Here is a 19638-nt window from a genome sequence, read left to right on the forward strand (position 1 = left end):
CTTATCGTAAATCTGTTCAGCAACACTGAACACTCAATCACTGAATACTGATGCAGTAGGTATGCCCAAGTATTTCCTCCGCACTTGCTTCAGGTTTGAATACTCACTTTTGAATTTCCAATACCGATACCGATGCCGATATGTCAATTTCTGCCGATTTTCATACATCTGTAATCGGCTTCGGTACATCCCTACCAAACACTCTTCCTTTCATTTTATGAGACAAAGGTAATTTTTGAATAAAAATGATTGCCTTCTCTCTCTTTCATAGGAAAGGAAAAGAAAGAAGGAAATAAAAAAATTCCTTCTCTTTATTTCACATTTCTTTCTATCTCTCTCTCTTTTCCTGAGAGTGAGAGTGAGAGTGAGAGTGAGAGAGAGAGAGAGAGAGAGAGAGAGAGAGAGAGAGAAAGAGAGAGAGAGAAAGAGAGAGAGAGAAAGGAAAGAAAGAAAGATATGGGCAGGCAAACATGCTTCACTTTTAGCAAAAAAAATGTTACTTTCTACTTAATCTTGGAAACTGAGCACAATACAGTTGTGAATCATACCTTGTCTTGTTCAGCATAAGTGAGAGTATAAGGTAGTGTTCACAAAGGACTCATGTTGTAATGCAATTAACGAACGAACTATTTTACTTCCTACAACATACAAAGAAAAACTGCACAAACATAACACATGTTACATATTTTTACTGACAATGTTTAATCAAAACTACTTACAATTTTCTTTTAAAAGTCAGTCTCCTACATTTAGGAGATTGTAGACAAATTTAGATTGACAAAAGTCAATGTCTACATTTAAGGGGGGGGGGGGGTAGGCAGAGAGAGAGACATACGTTTGATATGGTTTCATTATTTGGGTTGGAAAATGAAGTAAATAAGTAACCTTGTCTTCTAACAAAAACTACAAAAGACAACTTTCGTATCAATGATGAAGCTATCCAGTATTTGTTTACAGTTTGATCAACAAGGCAAGAGAAGGGATTAGACACACATTGTCTCAGTTTCACAGTTCCCTCTTCCTGCATAATTGTAGAGAATATTTAAATATAAAGGATATTTGGGAAGAATACAGGACTGGTGATTACATATTCATATACGTATATAATGAGTATGTATTTTTGCTTTTAATTCACTTTATGCACAGATAGGCTAATCGGGACTGTATCTACAGTTTAAAGTGGGATCCAAACCTCCATGTGCATTCCCCGGGTATCAAACTCTGGATCTTTTGGTTACAAGGCAATGACATTTATAGTCCTTTCATCTACGATACATATATGTAAGGTAGGAGACAGTACACACTTACCACCAGAAGGACAGAATAATGAAGATGGCATAAGAACAGCACTGTAGCCAGAAAGAAGTGATAGACAACATGAGTTGACGAGAAAATACTTTTGCCAATTTTTACTGCACAGTTCCACCTACCTATTCTAAAACTTATTTCTGGCTACACTGCTGTAATGAAACCACCTTCATTATTCTGTGCTTCTGCTGGAACATGCGGCTAGGGCATGAAATATTAAAACTATCTCCTGTATTACATATTTGTCTTTATCCACACTTCTGGCTCTTTTCCTCATTCAATTCATGTATGTATGTCCCCCTTGTTTATGTATATACGAGGGTAATTCGGAAAAAGAACCTCCATTTGCGCATGTGCGAGAAATAGCCGGGGATAGCGACGCCAGTCCTGTGGCACTGTGCGCAGTAGTTCAGTAGACAGTGAGCAGTGGAAGGACAAGGTTGTGTTGTAGTTGATTCGTCCGTTATAACAATTGAAAATGAACGCTCCAATAGAAAATCCTGCCAAAAGTGAAGTGCGTGCAGTAATAAGATTTCTCTGTGCAAAAAACTTTCGGCAGCTGCGATTCATTGCAAACTGTGTAATGTTTACGGACCAAACGTGATTAGTGAAGGTGTCGTACGTGAATGGTATCGCATGTTTAAAGATGGCGAACTGACGTGCACAATGCAGCAAGAAGTGGGCGCCCATCTGTAGTCAACAATGAACTCGTACAGGAAATTGACTAAACTGTCCGTGAAGTCTGTCGGTTCACGATATCTGAACTTTCCGTTCACTTTCCCCAAATTTCTCGGACTGTTTTGTATGAGATGGTGACCGAAAAGTTGGGACACCACAAGTTCTGTGCTCGTTGGGTTTCAAAACTCCTTTCTGAGAAGCACAAAAAACACCGAATGGGTTTTGCTTTGGACTTTCTCTCACGTTATGCCAAGGACGGAAAACAATTTCTTAACAGAATTGTGACTTCCAATGAGACCACGACGCACTCAAGAACTTTTGGAGCAGTTCCGTTGGGATGTTTTTGATCATCCACCCTATAGCCCAGATTTTGCACCGAGCGACTACCACATCTTCAGGCACATGAAACAGTGGCTTGCATTGCACTGCTTCGACAATGACAATGTGCATCACGATGCTGTTAGAGGGTGGCTTCGTTCCCAGGCGGGAGATTTTTTGCAGAAGGAATTTCAAACCTTGTAAAACGTTATGACAAGTGCCTCAAATTGAATGGTGATTATGTCGAAAAGTAATGTAATGTTGTACTTTTCTAATGTGCATAATAAAAGTTCTGTATCTATGAGCGTCTGTCATTGATAACCAAACGACATTTTTTTCTGAATTGGCCTCGTATATTCCAATTGCGCTTTTTATCACCAACTAAATTATTTGACCCCACCTGCAGACCACTGTGATACTATAGTTTTATCCTTTATAAGAAAACAAATAGAGGTTTTAAACTTATGGGATCATTCGAATAACTGGCAATAACAACAGACCAATATGTTGTACATGGAATCCTAATTATACATTCTCGGATTTTATATTTTCGTACATTACACATTCAATTTGATGGTCTATACATAGCTAAAAGTTACAAATTTTTCCTCGATTTCACTGTATAAGATTATACTGATATTCAATTATTTCTCTTGACGTTTCAGGAGAACACACGCTCCCTTCAGACATTTATTTTATGACCATTGTTATAACTGTATCTTTAGTCAAACTAAAAATAAATCTCTGATGAAGGGAGTGTGAGTTCTTCTGAAACGTCACAACCAAAAACTGTGTTTTTTTGCTTATAATAACCATAGACTACAAGAGAAATAATTCTAAGGTCTAAATCACCATCCCTGAGACCTTCTGTAAACAAACGGTCTTACCGATTCGATGTATCACTCCGTGTCAGCTGATCCATGACCGCAATCATCTGCTGTTACACTCATAGTTCGCCGCACCTATTCATTTCATATAAGAGCCTCTGAATGTGAGAACCCGTTCTCAAAACATCAGACGAATATGCAGCCGCATACATTGTTACTCTCCCGGTCATTCTCTCTCTCATAACCCTTAAAACTGCAGACACTGACACACCACTGCACTGGGATACCAACTTAACCACTTCATTTACTGGTGTCTCAGGATACCACTGACAGAACGTTACATAAATATTGAGTAGAATCTGTTTCTCGCCCCTTTTCAAAGGCTGTCCTTGCTAGTATTTTGAAAACAAGCTCGGAGAACATGGAGACCTTCCCTCATGCATAGAACTGGACATGTTATTTTTCTAAGGCTAAGTCAGGCAATATTACTAAGTTGCACTACTTCCTTGCTGTTCACATGATTATTTTTAGAAAATAACCAATGTTATAAAATATCATTATGTACACAAATCTCTAAGCTCATTGGAAGTTATATTACTACAAAATGTTCACACTTATCTTGCCTTGCCATATCACCAAGTTATTTTACGAAGTGCACTATATTTGGCGGAACAAAAATCGTTATTAGGATGCTTGTCAAAGTTTCCAACCGCAATAAATTTACGAACTTTTTGTCTTGTTTTGATCATCATCAATATATTTACTGGACTTACAGCAATGCATATGGCTGTTTATGCCCATTATATATTTTATTTACATAAGATACAATTTACATAAAATGTACAAATAAATTTCAAATACACTCCTATCTATATCAAACCTTAGAAATATACATTACTATGCTATATCATTTTGTCTAAAAAATGCAAGTAAAATATATTCAAAGAAAGAAGCCAAATTTATGGGAAATGATTACTGGTGCAAAGAGTTAACCATAAAGGTGAAGCAATAAATACAAAAAGAAAGAGCATTGGGTTTAAAGTGAGATGTCATTTGCGGCAGTTTATCCCATACTACAAATTTGCCATTGTTTTACCTTACGTAATGAATCCTGTAACAACGCTGGATTTTCGTGTGGATTCTTTTACTTCTATGAGTTTGCAATGCTTTCTGCAGGCACGTGGTTTTGTTTACAGAAGGTCTCAGGGTTTGTGATTTGAACTATAGAATGCAAGCAATACTTACATACAAGAAAAAACATGATATTCAATTGTTTGTTTGTGCAATTATTGTGTAATCCTTTATTACAAGTTCTTGAAATTGTTAAATCGAAATATCACTATGAGCAGCTAATGAATTCTTGTGCTGTACCAATGACCATTATAACTATTCTCTACTGCATTACTCACCCCGAACCCCTTCATATGGAGGGATGATGACAAAAACCATGGTGCATCCTTTTTCTTTGAGTTTACTGAAGCATTCCCTTAGCTCTTTCATGGCCTTCCATACATTATATGAATCAAACTTCATCCACAAAGGTTTCTGCACACACTCAAATTCATTTCCCATTTTATTACCAACTGTGTGCAGCTTATCTTCAAACGTCCTAGAAATTTATGCATGACATTAGTAACGAACTTCAGTGACTAAACACATGCTCATGAGGGGAGGGGAGAGGGCACAATTTATATATAACTTATTCACTTTATCAGAAAAAATATAGCTCGCATGCATTTGAGTTCAGTAACTTCTGGTATAAAAGCAATTTGTCAGTCATACAGCATGTATCAAGCAAATAAGATATGTGTCAGAGCAACAAAAATAGTTGCAAAAAGTAATTTTTCATCTTCCATCTGCCCCAACTTACCTTCTTTATCTCAGAACTTAGAGGTGCCATCCCATACCACCGTATCGCCATTCTACTATTAACAACTTTCTGGTTATTTTCACGAAATGTCAAGTTTTTGATGCCATAAGGTATTTCAAATTCACATTAATCATTAATTATATTTGGAGTATCAGCTGCGGCGGTCTAGTTAGTCACCTGACTGCCATGCGAGAGACCCAAGTTTGATTCTCAAGATGGGTGATCTAAGGCACAAATTTTTCCAGCCTCACCCCTGTGGTTCACCCAGCCTCACATAAGGGAGTACCTAGTGGAAAACGGCAACCAGAGCACTGTGCTGATTACATCACCTTCAAAAATGGCCAACACGAGAATGTGTAGGACAATACCTTCACTCCCCCTATGTGTCTTCATGGTGCAATGTGCACTTTCTTATTACACAATATCATAATTTCCTAATAAACACTACGGGTATAAAATTTATTATACTCCACGAGGCCTTAAAAAGATCGCTTCGCGGACTTGCAGCAGACGACAATATGGGGGTGTGTGTGCAAGAACCAATCAGGTCCACGAATGAGCAAGCCCAGTTGCCATAGCTAGCTTGCTGCACCCTTCTGGAAAGGTGAATGACCTCTGCCTCTTGCTACCTTGGCCTGTTTGTTCGGCTGAGGAGCAGACGACAAGAGAGTATTGGCAAAAGGGGAGGGGGGAGGGGGAGGCAGGGAGAGAGAGAGAGGTGTCTCTCTTTCTCTTCTCCTCTCTCTCTCTCTCTCTCTCTCTCTCTCTCTCTCTCTCTCTCTCTCTCTCTCTCTCACTGGGCAACAGTGTGCGAGCGACTTCTGCTGTTAATGATGTTAGTCCACGAAGCGCTCTTTATAAGCCCTCCTGCAGTATAACAGCCATTCACAGTATTCTGTTTATATCTTAAATTATGCCAGGAAGCAAGACATTGTAACAAAACCATGGTGAGCAACTCAGCCCTTATTTTCCGGGATCCCCAGTATCAGAGCAAATTTGTTGGATCCTCCTGGATCCCGTATTGACATTCTATTTCTCCTTTATATTACATCAGCAACCAAGATTGCAAAATTTGAACTCATTCTGAGTTCAGCGAACCATGCAAAACTTCAGATTGACTACCATATCTTGCACCTTTAATCTTTGCTGAGTGGAAGTGACATCATATCTAGCAGTAGTTGATTAATGCTTAGTTCTGCAGCAGCAGTGAACAAATACAATGGGTTACGACTAAGAAACATGCAAATTTGTAAATTCTTATTCTCTATTTTGATATTTATATTGTATAAAATGTAAATTAATTATTTTGTTTAATATTATCCATTCCATAAACATTTGCTGGAGTGATGCTGTGCCGTTAAAAATGTGTAAAATTTGTCGCGTCTAAATTCATGGCTCAAAGTTGGAAATCTCCCTTAAATTCATGGTTAGAAATCTCCCTTAAATTCATGGCTCAAAGTTAGAAATCTCCCTTAAATTCATGGCTCAAAATTGGAAATCTCCCTTAAATTCATGGCTCAAAGTTGGAAATCTCCATTAAATTCATGGCTCAAAGTTGGAAATCTCCCTTAAATTCATGGCCAAACGTTGGTCACCTTAACCAAAAGGTATGAGATATAAAGTAAAATGATAGATGATTATTTCTCTTGCAGTTTAAGTTTCTTAGAAGCACATAAACACAATAAACACAATTTTTGTTGAACACGCACTTCTTCATCAAACATTATTTCTAGCTTGAATAATGTTATAGTTCTAAGAACCGTAAACTGCAAGAGAAAAATAATTCTACAATGCAAGTAATACGTACATACAAGGAAAAAAAAGACAGATAATGAGTGTGATTTAAAAAGATGAAAATACATTAGAACCTCAATTTTGTGTTCTCAGATTTAAAATTTTCCCTCATGATAAATTCAATCTTAATGGTTGGAACAGAGCAAGGTGTTACAAAATTATTCCAGATTTTACTTCATGATTTATGTTTTTCCCCTTGGTCCCCTGAAAAACGTAAAACTGAGGTTGCACTGAGTAACCCTAAAGTGAAGAAAGAGCATGGCAAAATAATAGCATGTTTGTATATTTGCTTATTTCATTTTGCATCTCCATTTTTGAAGCTATTGTGACAGTAACGATGAATGATGAAGTAGATGCCATACCTAGGTTTCAGAAATATGAATCTTGACTTTGTAGAACATATTTCCATGCTAACTACGCAAGGCTGGCTAAACAAAAGAAAGTATAGTGCAGCTTAAATGAGTAAAAACTAACTACAAATGGTACCTTATGAAATTCTCCTTGAGATACCCGTCCAGACAGACAATAGAGTAATAACACTTCTCAGCTGCTTCGCGAAATTTCACTGGATTCCATTCTCCATTCCTTGGAACCACCATCTTTTGAAAGAGAAAGAAATAAATTTTATGGAAACTGAAAATCAACATTCCATGCTCTTAAACCTAGAAAGCTAACATGTCCCGTGCCAAACGTTAAAGCTAACCATTCGTCTGCTGGACTACAGATTTCTTCAGAATTAAAATGCAGCCTAAATTTTGCAAAACTATTTAATTTACTACGAAGGTTAGTATTTACTTCCAAATTGCATGGCAGAAATACAAAATACATTCTTGTAAGTCTTGTGTGCACTCAAAACAACACTTTGACAGGTAATTCTTGAAGCTTTCCTGGCGACAAATGATGATGAAGTTTTCCTGGGATATCAGCAAGGTGATTTCTGGATAGGCTTCCGAGCATTCGAGAACTAACGTTACTCTCATCTTCAGGGATAGAAGTGCAGCGAATTGTTACGGTATGGTTATATGTATTTGGTGTGGGAGGGGTATGATGTAGGTGGTGGGCCAATCAGGTGCCTTCTCTACGACTTCCGTGCTCCCAGTCAACTATCGCTAGCCAGGCTAGGTCCAGTTCTAGTCCCGTGTCCCTGTTGGTCGTGGTTGTGAAGTCGATTCTATAGCCCTCTTGGATGGAATGTTTTGTCAACCCCGATTTTTCTGGATGAGAATTCTTGATGTAGCTGGCATGTTCTTTGCAGTGTTGTTTGGTTGTCCTCCCCATTTGTCCAGTGTAGGCTTTACCGCAGGTACAGATGATACTGCAAAGCCCAGGTGTCTTCCGTCCTAGGTTGTCTTTAGGGTTTTGAAGCCGGCTTCTGACTTTCTGTGGTGGTTTGTGGATCATCTTAATGTTGTGCTTTAAAAGAATGCAGCTGATGACTGTGGAGAGCTTTCCAGTGTATGGGACGAGGGCTATCTTCTTCTACTCTTGGTTGTCTGGGGGTTCCACACTTGTTTGTTCGTTGTTCTTGTTGTGCATTACTCGCTCTAGTGTCTTGTTGATGATGCCTTCAGTGTATGCATTTTGTCTGAAAGCTGTGTGCAGGTAGGTGTTTTATTTCATTTTGAAGGTGCTCTGTATTGCTGATGGAGATGGCCTGGTGAAACAACATAGAGAGTATGGTTGACCACTGCACTGGATGGTGAAAACTCTTGGCGTTAAGGTATAGGTCAGTGTGAGTGGGCTTCCTGTATACGCTGTGTCCTAAGATCCCATCCAGTTTGTGTGTGATCAGGATGTCCAGGACCAGAAGGCTGCCATTATTCTGTCTCCATAGTGAATTCGATGTTCAGGTGCTGGTTGTTCATATGATCCAGGAACATCTGTAGCGCTGCTTCGTTATGCGGACAGATGACAAAGATGTCGTTTAGGTATCTGTAAAATTTAGTAGGTTTCTGTGGTGCTGAACTGAGTGCCTCATGTTTGAATTTCTCCATGAAGAAATTGGGAGTATGGATCCATTGCCACTCCGTCGGTCTGTTCGTAGTACCTGTCCTTGTTGCTGAAGTAGGTTGAAGGCAGGGTGTGTTTGAAAAGGCTGGTGCGAGGTGTTGCTCCAACAGTTTCAAGGAATACTGAAGAGCAAAACTACGTCGAAGCTAACTAGAAGGTCACCGAGAGAACTTCTGATGTCTTGCAGGGTCTTGATTAAGTCCGATGAGTTCTTGACATGGTGTTGGCACTTGCCCATCAGAGGTTGGAGTAGTGCTGTTAGGAATTTGGCCAGTCTGTAGGTAGGACATCCAATGGCGCTGACGATAGGTCTTAATGGGACAGCAGCTTTGTGTATCTTGGGAAAGCTATAATACAGTCATGAAGGTACTGTTCTATTGGATGTTAACCGATCCTGGGTTTCTTTCGGCAGAGTGGATTTCTTCAGTAGAGCTCTGGTTTTCCTCTCTATTGCAGCTGTGGGGTCTCAGAGTGGATTCAGGTGTAACAGCTGCGTTTCCTTTGTCTGCTGATAGAATGATGATGTCCTGGTCTTCTCTCAGTTGCTTGAGCGTGGCTTTCTCTGCTGCTGTGATGTTCGGCTTTGATGGAGCGGTCCTTTTAAGGACCACATATACTTCTCAACAGATGTCCTGGGTGGCTGTGGCTGGTAGGTCTTTTGTGGTTTGCTGGATGCTGCTGAATATGTCTGTGATAGGAATGGTCTTAGGAGCCGGGGCGAAGTTCAACCCCTTCGGCAGGATGGAGATCGTGGCTTCGTTGCATTGTTTGTCCATCAATTGACAACAGTGCGGTGGATGGTGTTCTGCCGGTTTTGCTTGTCGGTTGACTGTCGGATGTACTTGCTGCTCTGCTTGTCCGTGGTCTTGCTGACTTGTAGTTCCATGTGGACTTCTGTGGTGGTGTCTATCCATTCCCAGTCCATCGGAGACACAGAAGCAGAGATTTCCAGGTGACTATGCAGTAGGCTTCTGTTTGTCGATGCAAGTTCGCATCTTGTGAAATGTATTCTTTATCTTAACAATGTGATGCTGGTGCATCTTAGTATCCTGTCTGTTGTTGCATTTCTGATCGGATATTTCAGTTTGGCAAAGATGGGTATAATTTTCTTGCCTCTGCAGCTCTGTAAGAAAACCAGAGTTGGCTTGGCTTTCTTGGTGCATAGATCTTCAAATCTGAGGACTCGTTTTAACATTTCATAACAACAGGGACACGGGACTAGAACTGGACTCAGCATGGCTAGTGATAGTCGACTGGGAGCGCAGACATCGTAACCTGATTGGCCCGCCACCTACACCATACCCCTCGCACACCAAATACATATAACCATACCGTAACGATTCTCTGCATTTCTATCCCTGAAGATGAGAATGACGTTTACTCTCGGAAGCCTATCCGGGAATCACTTGGCTATATCCCAAGAAAACTTCTTCAACTTTGACACCACAAATGGCTTTGGAGCAACGGCAGCAGAAGAATATGGACTTCCTCCTCTTGCTTGAGGGTCAGGCTGAACAAATTTTTCTTCCTTGTTGTTGTTCAGCATCAGTCTTTCCGATCCAAATGAAGGTAGACTGGATGGGGAGCGGAAGGTTTTAGCGGAAGGGGGTGAAACAAGAAAATGGCCCCATATGCGTATTCTGCCAGACGATGCGTCAGCTTTCTAGGGTTAAAACTTGAAGAAAATAACATAAGACACCATGACTAGCAACTTGATATTTGATTTGCGAAGTAGCAACTTATCAGATCCATCAACCATTAATTTGTAACGAATTGATGACGATGATAGTATTATTACATTCTTGGCATCATGCATGTATACAATGACTATGTCAGTTTTTTGCACTACACATCCAATGGTGATTAATGTTCCAACACAACGGAACATTACTCACCATTTGATTTCTTTTTCACTTAAAAATGTAACTTTGTCAACATGATTTTTGTATAGCTCGCATACAAAAGATCCTTGGGATCAGAAAATTACACGTAATGTATAATACAGTGGAACACCCGATTTTATATTCCTGAATTTTACATTTTCCCACATTATACATTCAATCCTAGTGGTCCCAAAACAGCAAAATGTTAAGAATTTTTCCTCGATTCTACATTTTCCCCCATTTTACATTTTCCAGCTTGGTCTCCTGAAAAATGTAAAATCGAGGTTCCACTGTATATGTCTGTGTGCAATGTGTACCCTGGTTTTGATATGAAAAGCAGAAAGAGAAATATATCTGGTATATAGAGTAGCAGAGTTAACTAAGAAATTATTTTCTTTAACCTGTTTCTTGTAAAATGTCCCGCACTGTGACCATGCAGTCTAAGGCGTCAGACTTTGGGGTCATGCTATGGGATGCAAGCTGGTTCAAATCTCCTGGGAGAAGTGTAACAACATTTCTCCCGAGATTTCAATGTGGAACATGATGATTAGTGTAACCTCGTTACAGAAAATCTACAAACAATGATGCGGGGGTTGTCCTGCTGACCACACACCACTCCATAGCTGATTGATCACCCACCTCTGCTGAGAAATGTTGGAGTGAGGCAGGCCTTGACCCTTGAAGGGCTGTTACACCACGGGTTATTATTTGTTGTAAAACTGTTGCTATGTGGACCAAGATGGAATAACATTGTGCATGTACAATGAGTCACCCAGACACACTAATCCCCCTTCCCAACTGTGTTTAGCATCCCAAACCTTTGATATTTGTAACCATCTCGTTTATTCTGTAGTAGAAGAGCATGAGATCAACATGGGAAAGAGGACAAGTTACACTTCAGCGCTACCTTCAAATTGCAAGTTTTGCACTACACGCAGGAAAATAGCAACAGATGCTACAACTCGAAAATGCAACCTTGGTGTGGAAAGCATATGAGACTGGCACATCGTTTTTTTTTTTTTTTTTGCTTTTGAATATTGTTTTTCAATTAAATATACAGGTCTGTTAATAATTACAAATATTCACTTTCACTTTTTTTAAAGCAAATTTCATTCTAAATGCACAATACCATGAAAATTTGAAGAATAAAGTAAAATTCTACTAATGTTATAATCTTGCTAACAAAATTTCTTTTCTTGCTAAACCAAAACGAAAATGCCAAGACCAAAATCTGTAAAATAATAGACAACATCTTCTTCACCAAACTTTCCAATAATTATGATCATATTATCAACTTGGACTACAACTTTTACTTTGATATTCTTTCTGAAACCTACTACACAAAAGTGAAAATTAAACATATAATTTACGAGTCTATGAAGGACCGAAATTCAAAAGAGACCATAATTTTGCACCAGATTGAGAATCATAAGGACGAGAGGGACAAGTTTCTGAACTGAATCTTTTTTGGGAGGGGAATCACAAGAATCAAATCCATAAGTGGAAATGAACCATTTGTTCAATTTGTAACTTTTTCTCTTTGCAGACTCCAAACTGCACATAAATTCCAGATCTGCAAAATTCCTTGTTTTCCAGATCTGTAGCAATCCTGCATATGAAACTGATCTGTTGGTGACACTTTCATAAGTCTGAAACTGTTGTTTGAGAAACTACGGTTGCCAGGGGATGGTAGATGCACATTCAATCTCTGCCTGAACAGCACCACTTTGCTTGATGGCACAAAATGTTTCTCGTGCAAGAAATAGAAATGCCACAGCTTCCATGTGATGGTAGGTGCTTACTCGATCTTGATCAGAAATCTACCACTTCACTTTGTGATGTGAAATATTCCGACAAAAAGTGAAAAATCATGGTACACAGGCATTTAATTTTTTACACAAATAAATATAGGTTTATGTAGATGCTGTAATTATTCTGTGTACACATGCAGCATAGTGTTTTAAAGAAAAATGTGCACATGTAAATATGGCACATAACTGTTTCAATTACAATCAGAATCTAATACCTCTGTATTGATATTAATTTCTCCTCTATGATATTGGGATGCAGTTTGTATGGAATAACCATAAGGATAAAAATGGAGGTAAATACAGGGGTGGGCAGGAGGATGAGCAGGAGTATATGGCTACTGTCTAGTTATCATCACATAATGGATGATTCTCAGTGTTGATGGGACTCTCCTTCTGTTTTCTTGTTTGTGTATGTGGCATATGGTGGTTACTCAAGAACATATTCAACTTCCACGCTAATAGCCATTTAAACTATTACAAGCTTTAACTCTGGTACCTTCCTAAATGTCCTTTTCCAGTTTTCCCTTCGTCCCAAATGAGAAATTGGTATTGTCTAGAGAGAACACGTGTAATGATTCAATGACGTGTCTAGAGAAACCTAATGCTTATATTTTTGTTTGTTTTGTTTTTAAATTATGTTCAATTATCCTTAACTCTGTCCTTCACTGGACATTTGAATTGATCAACTTACATCTATTGCATACACATTTGATACTGTATAGTTACTATTTATGTATATTTGATACTATGTAATAGGGAGTGCATGAAATACTTTTTTTGTACTGGAAGTGACATTTCATATTTTTATGTCAGGTTTATGTGCTGTCTTGAAACAGTTCCTCCATAATCTGTTGGTTTCTCAGAGATTCCTTTGATAAACGGCACCCCCACCCATTTCTTGTTTCACCCTTGTTCATATTATTTCCTACAATGTTGTTTACAAAGTGTAACTTTCCTTTTCTCTCATTTTAATTTTATGTATGCATCTATCAATAATGATAGGTCATATTATATTTTCATCATATCTAGACTCTTCAACCTGCATTAGGTGTGCAATTTTCTGTAACATACTTGGGAACATAAGGGATGTCTGTCACCCAACCCTTTTGTCTTTAAATATTAAATAAATTGAACTATACTGTGCATGCCTGCTTTCTTGTGCACAACGTTCTTTCGTTCTTTCTATGTATTTGTTGTAAGCTCAGCTGCACTTATATACAAGGGTTGATCAAATGAAAAGGTACAAAACGACACTGTCGGTGTAAATGAATACTTTATTCAAAGTATCCTCCATAGGCCTGAGCACATTGATCCCATTGATGAACGAGCTGAATGATTCCTTTTTCCCAGAATTCCTTTGGCCGTGACGCGACCCAGTCCTTCACAGCATCCTTGAGTTCATCGTCCGAGGTGAAGTGCCTTCCTTTGAGATGCTTTTTCAGAGGACCAAACACATGGAAGTCACAGGGGGATAAGTCCGGACTGTAGGGCGGATGGTCTAGCTGCTCCCACTTGAACCGCCAGTTCCGCGTGTGTGACCCTGGAGACGTGTGGACGTGCGTTATCATGGAGCAGAACCACACCCTCCGTGAGCAGCCCCGGTCGTTCGTCTTCCCCGTAAACGTTCACCATCCGGCGATGAATATCAGCCGGTTTAACACCTTCCGCTGTCAGAAAACGGATAACGCCTCGCTGCTCCTCAACAGTTGAATTTGCCAATGTTAACGCCATCCTGTCCGAACACACACTGCCGCGTCACTTGGACGGCGCTCTGTTTCGGAGCCTCTGCTCTCTCCTGCGAATGCACGTTCCCCTGCATGCTCCGATGCCGCGTGGCGACTCCAATCGCACCCCTACATATCACGCTACATTCTCCCATCGCGGCATCGGTATTATATAAACGATTCCGTTGTTACGACGTTTCGTACCTTTTCATTTGATCAACCCTTGTAGTTAACATCAGCTGTATGATTGGGAGACTGTGGGCAACCATTTACCTAAATATGTAACAATCAAAGCAGTGCCGTGTTCACTTGTGGTCACTTTTGCCACTAACTTACAGCACTGTGTCCTTCTTTTATTCATTAATTCACCCCTGTATAACATTTTGACCCTTCTGGCTTTTTTCTTGTTATGTATTTAGGCACATGGCTAGGGTGACCATAATATTTTGACCCAAAAACAGGACATCCCAAGGAGATCAGTCTAACCCCCTTCCAGAAAAATTGGCTAGGCCAATTATAAAATTGTTATTATTAACATATTATTATTATTATTATTATTTGTTGAAGGATGTATTACATACATAATACATCATAAACAATAAATGATCTCCTGTAGTCAACGGTATTAATTATTATAATCTCTGTATGACTTACATATCGTTTCTCATCCTTTCTGAGCCAGCCTCCATGGTAGAGTGGTTAGCACGCTACGATGGCAGGAGTCCCGGGTTTGAATCGTGGCCAGGACATGGGTGTTTGTGAGAGTCTATTCATCAATTTCATTGTATCATTACTCGTACTCATCTTCACAATTAGACATAGGTGGCCCAAAAGCATAATAAAATACACCAAATAAATCACTCATCCTTTCTGATCAAACTTTGATGCTAGTCCTACGCTCAAGTTGAGTAATTGCAGAAGTATTTATCAGAAAGAACCAATCTTCTTGAAAGTAGCTTTATTCTTCACCAACTGTTTATAAATCTCCCTGAAAATCTTACCCCACACATCAGACACACAACTCTAGCTATTTCTTTTGAGTTTGTGTCAAGATGCATGAACTTTAAATTATTGTTGCAGTTCCATAAACATGTGTCAAGATGCATGAACTTTAAATTATTGTTGCAGTTCCATAAACATGTGTCAAGATGCATGAACTTTAAATTATTGTTCCAGTTCCATAAACATGTGTCAAGATGCATGAACTTTAAATTATTGTTGCAGTTCCATAAACATGTGTCAAGATGCATGAACTTTAAATTATTGTTGCAGTTCCATAAACATGTGTCAAGATGCATGAACTTTAAATTATTGTTCCAGTTCCATAAACATGTGTCAAGATGCATGAACTTTAAATTATTGTTGCAGTTCCATAAACATGTGTCAAGATGCATGAACTTTAAATTATTGTTGCAGTTCCATAAACATGTGTCAAGATGCATGAACTTTAAATTATTGTTCCAGTTCCATAAACATGTGTCAAGATGCATGAACTTTAAATTATTGTTGCAGTTCCATAAACATGTGTCAAGATGCATGAACTTTAAATTATTGTTGCAGTTCCATAAACATGTGTCAAGATGCATGAACTTTAAATTATTGTTGCAGCTCCATAAACAAACAGCATGATTATTCACTTGTCTACAAATAAAGGAACACACAAAACAATACATATTTTTTTTTAGCATGAAATGTCTCTCAAATTTAGACTTGGTTCTCAAGATAACTCCTAGACTTTCATAGAACAGGACAAATAGTGGCTTTTTAATAATATGGATGGGACGACCAGGACACACCTCTGGTCAAAACATGATGTATGGTCACCCTACACATGGCCAACAAGTGTCACCCAAGCATGTAGCTGATGTTAACTTAAAATATTATATCGCTTAGAAGTGCAGAACAACTCCACAGCTGAGGCTAGAACAAAGACAAACATAGAACATTCAGCTACACAGAAGTGCATATGCACAGTACAGGTTAGTGTTGCGATTTTGCAAAGAATATCGATAGGTGACACTGGTCACCTATATGCCTTGTGGTGGTGTAATGTCAAGAATTCTTTCTAAAAATGTAGTCTTTCCTGTGAAAAAAAACAACAACTTTCCAACTGAAATGGGTAACCAAGGTTTGATTCATTTACATAAAAACTGAATCACCATTTTGAACATGAGTTTTCCTGATAAACTTTATACTTTTTTTAATATGGGCTGGACAGCTGCTCTTTCTAAGACAAAAAAATTATTTGAGAATTCACTGAAAATTCCACGTGTCAATATTTTCTAAAATATTGTATTTAAATGAAAAATTTATTATGTATCGAACTCTATACGCTTGCGTTTGTTTGAAGGAAGATAATTAAATTTTCATTTGAATCTATTCACTTCCCTACCCATGCTAGTACTTACAGTGCTTTTATACTGTAGTTTCGGTGGATCCAAAACTCGTGCATCTACTTTGGCTAACTCTCCACCAAAACTTAATCCAAATTCTTTTGAAGCAGTATTGTCAGCTGGAAAGTTGACCAAGGACCACTGGAGGTAAAAAAAAAAAAAAAGTTACATGATGCTTGCATAAGTATACTACACATTTTTATATACATTTTCAGGAAAAAATGTAGACTCGACAATGATTTGAATCCACATCTCTTGCAGATTATGCTATTGTTCTACCAACTGAACTGGTCTCACCTGATTTTTTTCAGTGTCACTGTTTAACCTGTGTGTTACCAGGACTGGCTTGGTAGTTCAGCTGGCAGAGTAATTGTATGTTATGACAAGCTCCTGGTCGAGCCTACATATTGTTGCTGAAATTTCTTTGTAGTACATTTTGTGTGTGTACAAAATCATAAGGTAATTTTATGCCTATAGTTTAAAAGAAAACATTACAAAATGACATCAGTTGAAATTCACTATACCATTTGCATGCTATTTTCTAGGGAATAATTGGTACTCTATCTGTATCGGCCGATACAGACACATCAGTGTATCAGTAAAATTACAGATTATTTTATCTATCCGATATATTTATAAATATCTTCTAATTCAGTGCAAAATTCTGTCATTGTCATAGTTTTTATGTATAATCACCATGCTCGCCTTTTTAAAAAAGTAAATGTCTAAATATGCAACTTCTTTTGCATCGCAGTCACTTCGAAACACACATATATTAGGAAGGTCAATGATCCATTCAAGGAGCATTTGGAATTTTATATTGGATTGGTAGAATATCGGTTATCAGTATAAGCAAATTTTAGATCAGTACTTTATCGGTATTGGTAAAAATCTCATACCGGTCCATCCCTATTATTTTCTAATAATTAAATTCAGGCAAGTATACCTCATATACTAAGACAATAATTTAAATGCCTTCTTGTTATTTACAGTATACAACTGAAGGTTGTTTACAATTTCACACCCCAATAACATGAATTGCAAATGGCATACAAAAGCATACTAATTCATACAATACAAAATACATTATATTTTATATTCATGTCAATGCATTTCCATATAAATCTGTTCCCTGATCACATGATTATATCAGCCAATACATTGTACAAAACCCTTAGGTTTTGGGATCGAACTCTGGCTAGGACAGCCTAAAGCTACTCGCTGGTGGGAGGTACGATGGTGGCTTGGGGGTAACACCCCTGAGAAGTAAAGGCAACACGTAAACAAGCAAAGGAGGCTCGCCCCTGTGAAATAAGAACAACACAAACACTCGATATTAACACTTCGGGGTTGACTGGTCTGGCAGGGTTGTAAGAATAATAAAAAGGGGAATAAAGGAATGTTCGTTTACTTGTACATCTAGATGTGACAACATGGTCCCTGAAATGAAACTTCGATAGAGCATCACTCCTCGCGGTAACTCCTTTACGTATCAATCCTTAATCAGCACATAATGTGGAGGCAAGAACTGTTCACGCGATGTTCACGCGATAACTTTCTGAGTACAACTCAGGCTGAGAAATGTTTTCTCGAACTATTTATAAGGGATTTGAATTTCTGATCGTTAAAGTCGTTGGCGAGTCCGCGTCTGCCATTATAGGTATTTCCTTGCCTAAAGCTAACGTCTTATTTCACCGCATCCTGTGGATTTCTGTTAGAATCCCGTGTCAGCAGAGATTACAGATCCACTGTAATTTGCTTTTAAGAAGCTACTTTTCCAGCACTTCAGTGGGGCCCTTTTGGTGGTGATTAGACTATCGAGTTATGACGCCAGAGGTTCCAGTTTAGAGTCACGTGTTCAGCATGATACGACATTAACCTGTTCTGTACATGGTTTCTAGCACAAATTGGAAATTATATGTACTAGGTGACATTTTGAAAACATATATTTGCATGTAGGTATAATAATTGTAATGGTGTCACATGATTCACAATTTGCAAACTTTCACAATAGAGGGTAAAATGAAGCTTCAAGCAGTTCATAAAAATAAAAAAGTTTTACTGTCATTAGGCATACTTACATCATTTAGTATCTGCTGTCTCCTAATATGTGGTTTCTTTGCTGCTTCCCGGATCATTTTTGTTGTTTGACTTCCGTCAAGTGTTTTGTTCACTACCTGTCCAGCCACAATGGTGCACAACTAGAAAGAAAAGTACAATGCAAAAATGGATCAGAACAGCAGCAATACCATACAACTGAAGCAGCCAGCACACTCAAAACACTTCCTTGAAAATGTAAAGTAACTGAACATAAGGTTGAGAGGTAACTTAAGTATGTCAGCTAACTCTTATAATGGTAGAATAAACTTCAAGTATACTTCCAGCCATGGCCGTATACATAGAGAAAAAATTTGGGAGGATTAAACTTTCAGCAGTCCAAGGAAAGTTTTAATTTAATTTTTAATCTTAATAGTTATAGACTGTTAGTAATAGTAATAATTATGGTTTGATATTAATGATTATATATGTGAGAGGGTTACTAATTATTATTATTGTTGTCATTAAACAGGTTTAGAATTTCAATAATATATTTCCTTTTAAACAATCTCATATCAATGTGTCACTAAGTTATTGAACGCCAATATGCCCTGCGTTTGCGTTCCCTGATTTACGTAATATGGCTAAAAAATGTGTTAATGCTGTAAATAAAAAAGTAAAACATTACTAATTATTAGAGTCCGGATGTTCAGGCACTGAAAAGTATTACAAATGGCAGGCAAAAAGGCAGTCTTTACAAATAATAATTTGAATAACAAGGGTTATTGAAAAACGAAATCAAATAGAAGAGAAATATAATTTTAAAGAATATCTTGTCGGAATGACAAAAGAGGCATAAAAATGCAAAAATGTTTGAAAAAGGTAGCGTACGGTAAATAGGCAAAAAAAAGGCAACGTAAAGTATTGTTCAGAATGTTAAGAACCTTCGGATCGGTGTACTTCTGTGTTCAATTTTTGTCTACCA

General features: G+C 38.2%; 1 protein-coding gene across 1 annotated transcript in view; it reads right to left on the bottom strand.

Annotated features, from left to right (window-relative positions):
* Positions 1-19638, bottom strand: part of LOC145978177 (protein argonaute-2-like) — an 87454-nt gene that overhangs the window by 34736 nt on the left and 33080 nt on the right. The window contains exons 9-12 of the mRNA XM_083110617.1: positions 18698-18817; positions 16632-16757; positions 7282-7394; positions 4541-4740 (exon numbers count right to left, since the gene is read on the bottom strand). Of these exons, the coding sequence (XP_082966743.1) occupies positions 4541-4740; positions 7282-7394; positions 16632-16757; positions 18698-18817 (559 nt within the window). The remainder of the gene's footprint in view (positions 1-4540; positions 4741-7281; positions 7395-16631; positions 16758-18697; positions 18818-19638) is intronic.

This window comes from Lepisma saccharinum, chromosome 24 (genome assembly GCF_977018435.1).
Source record: "Lepisma saccharinum chromosome 24, izLepSacc3.1, whole genome shotgun sequence".
Lineage (NCBI taxonomy): Eukaryota > Metazoa > Arthropoda > Insecta > Zygentoma > Lepismatidae > Lepisma > Lepisma saccharinum.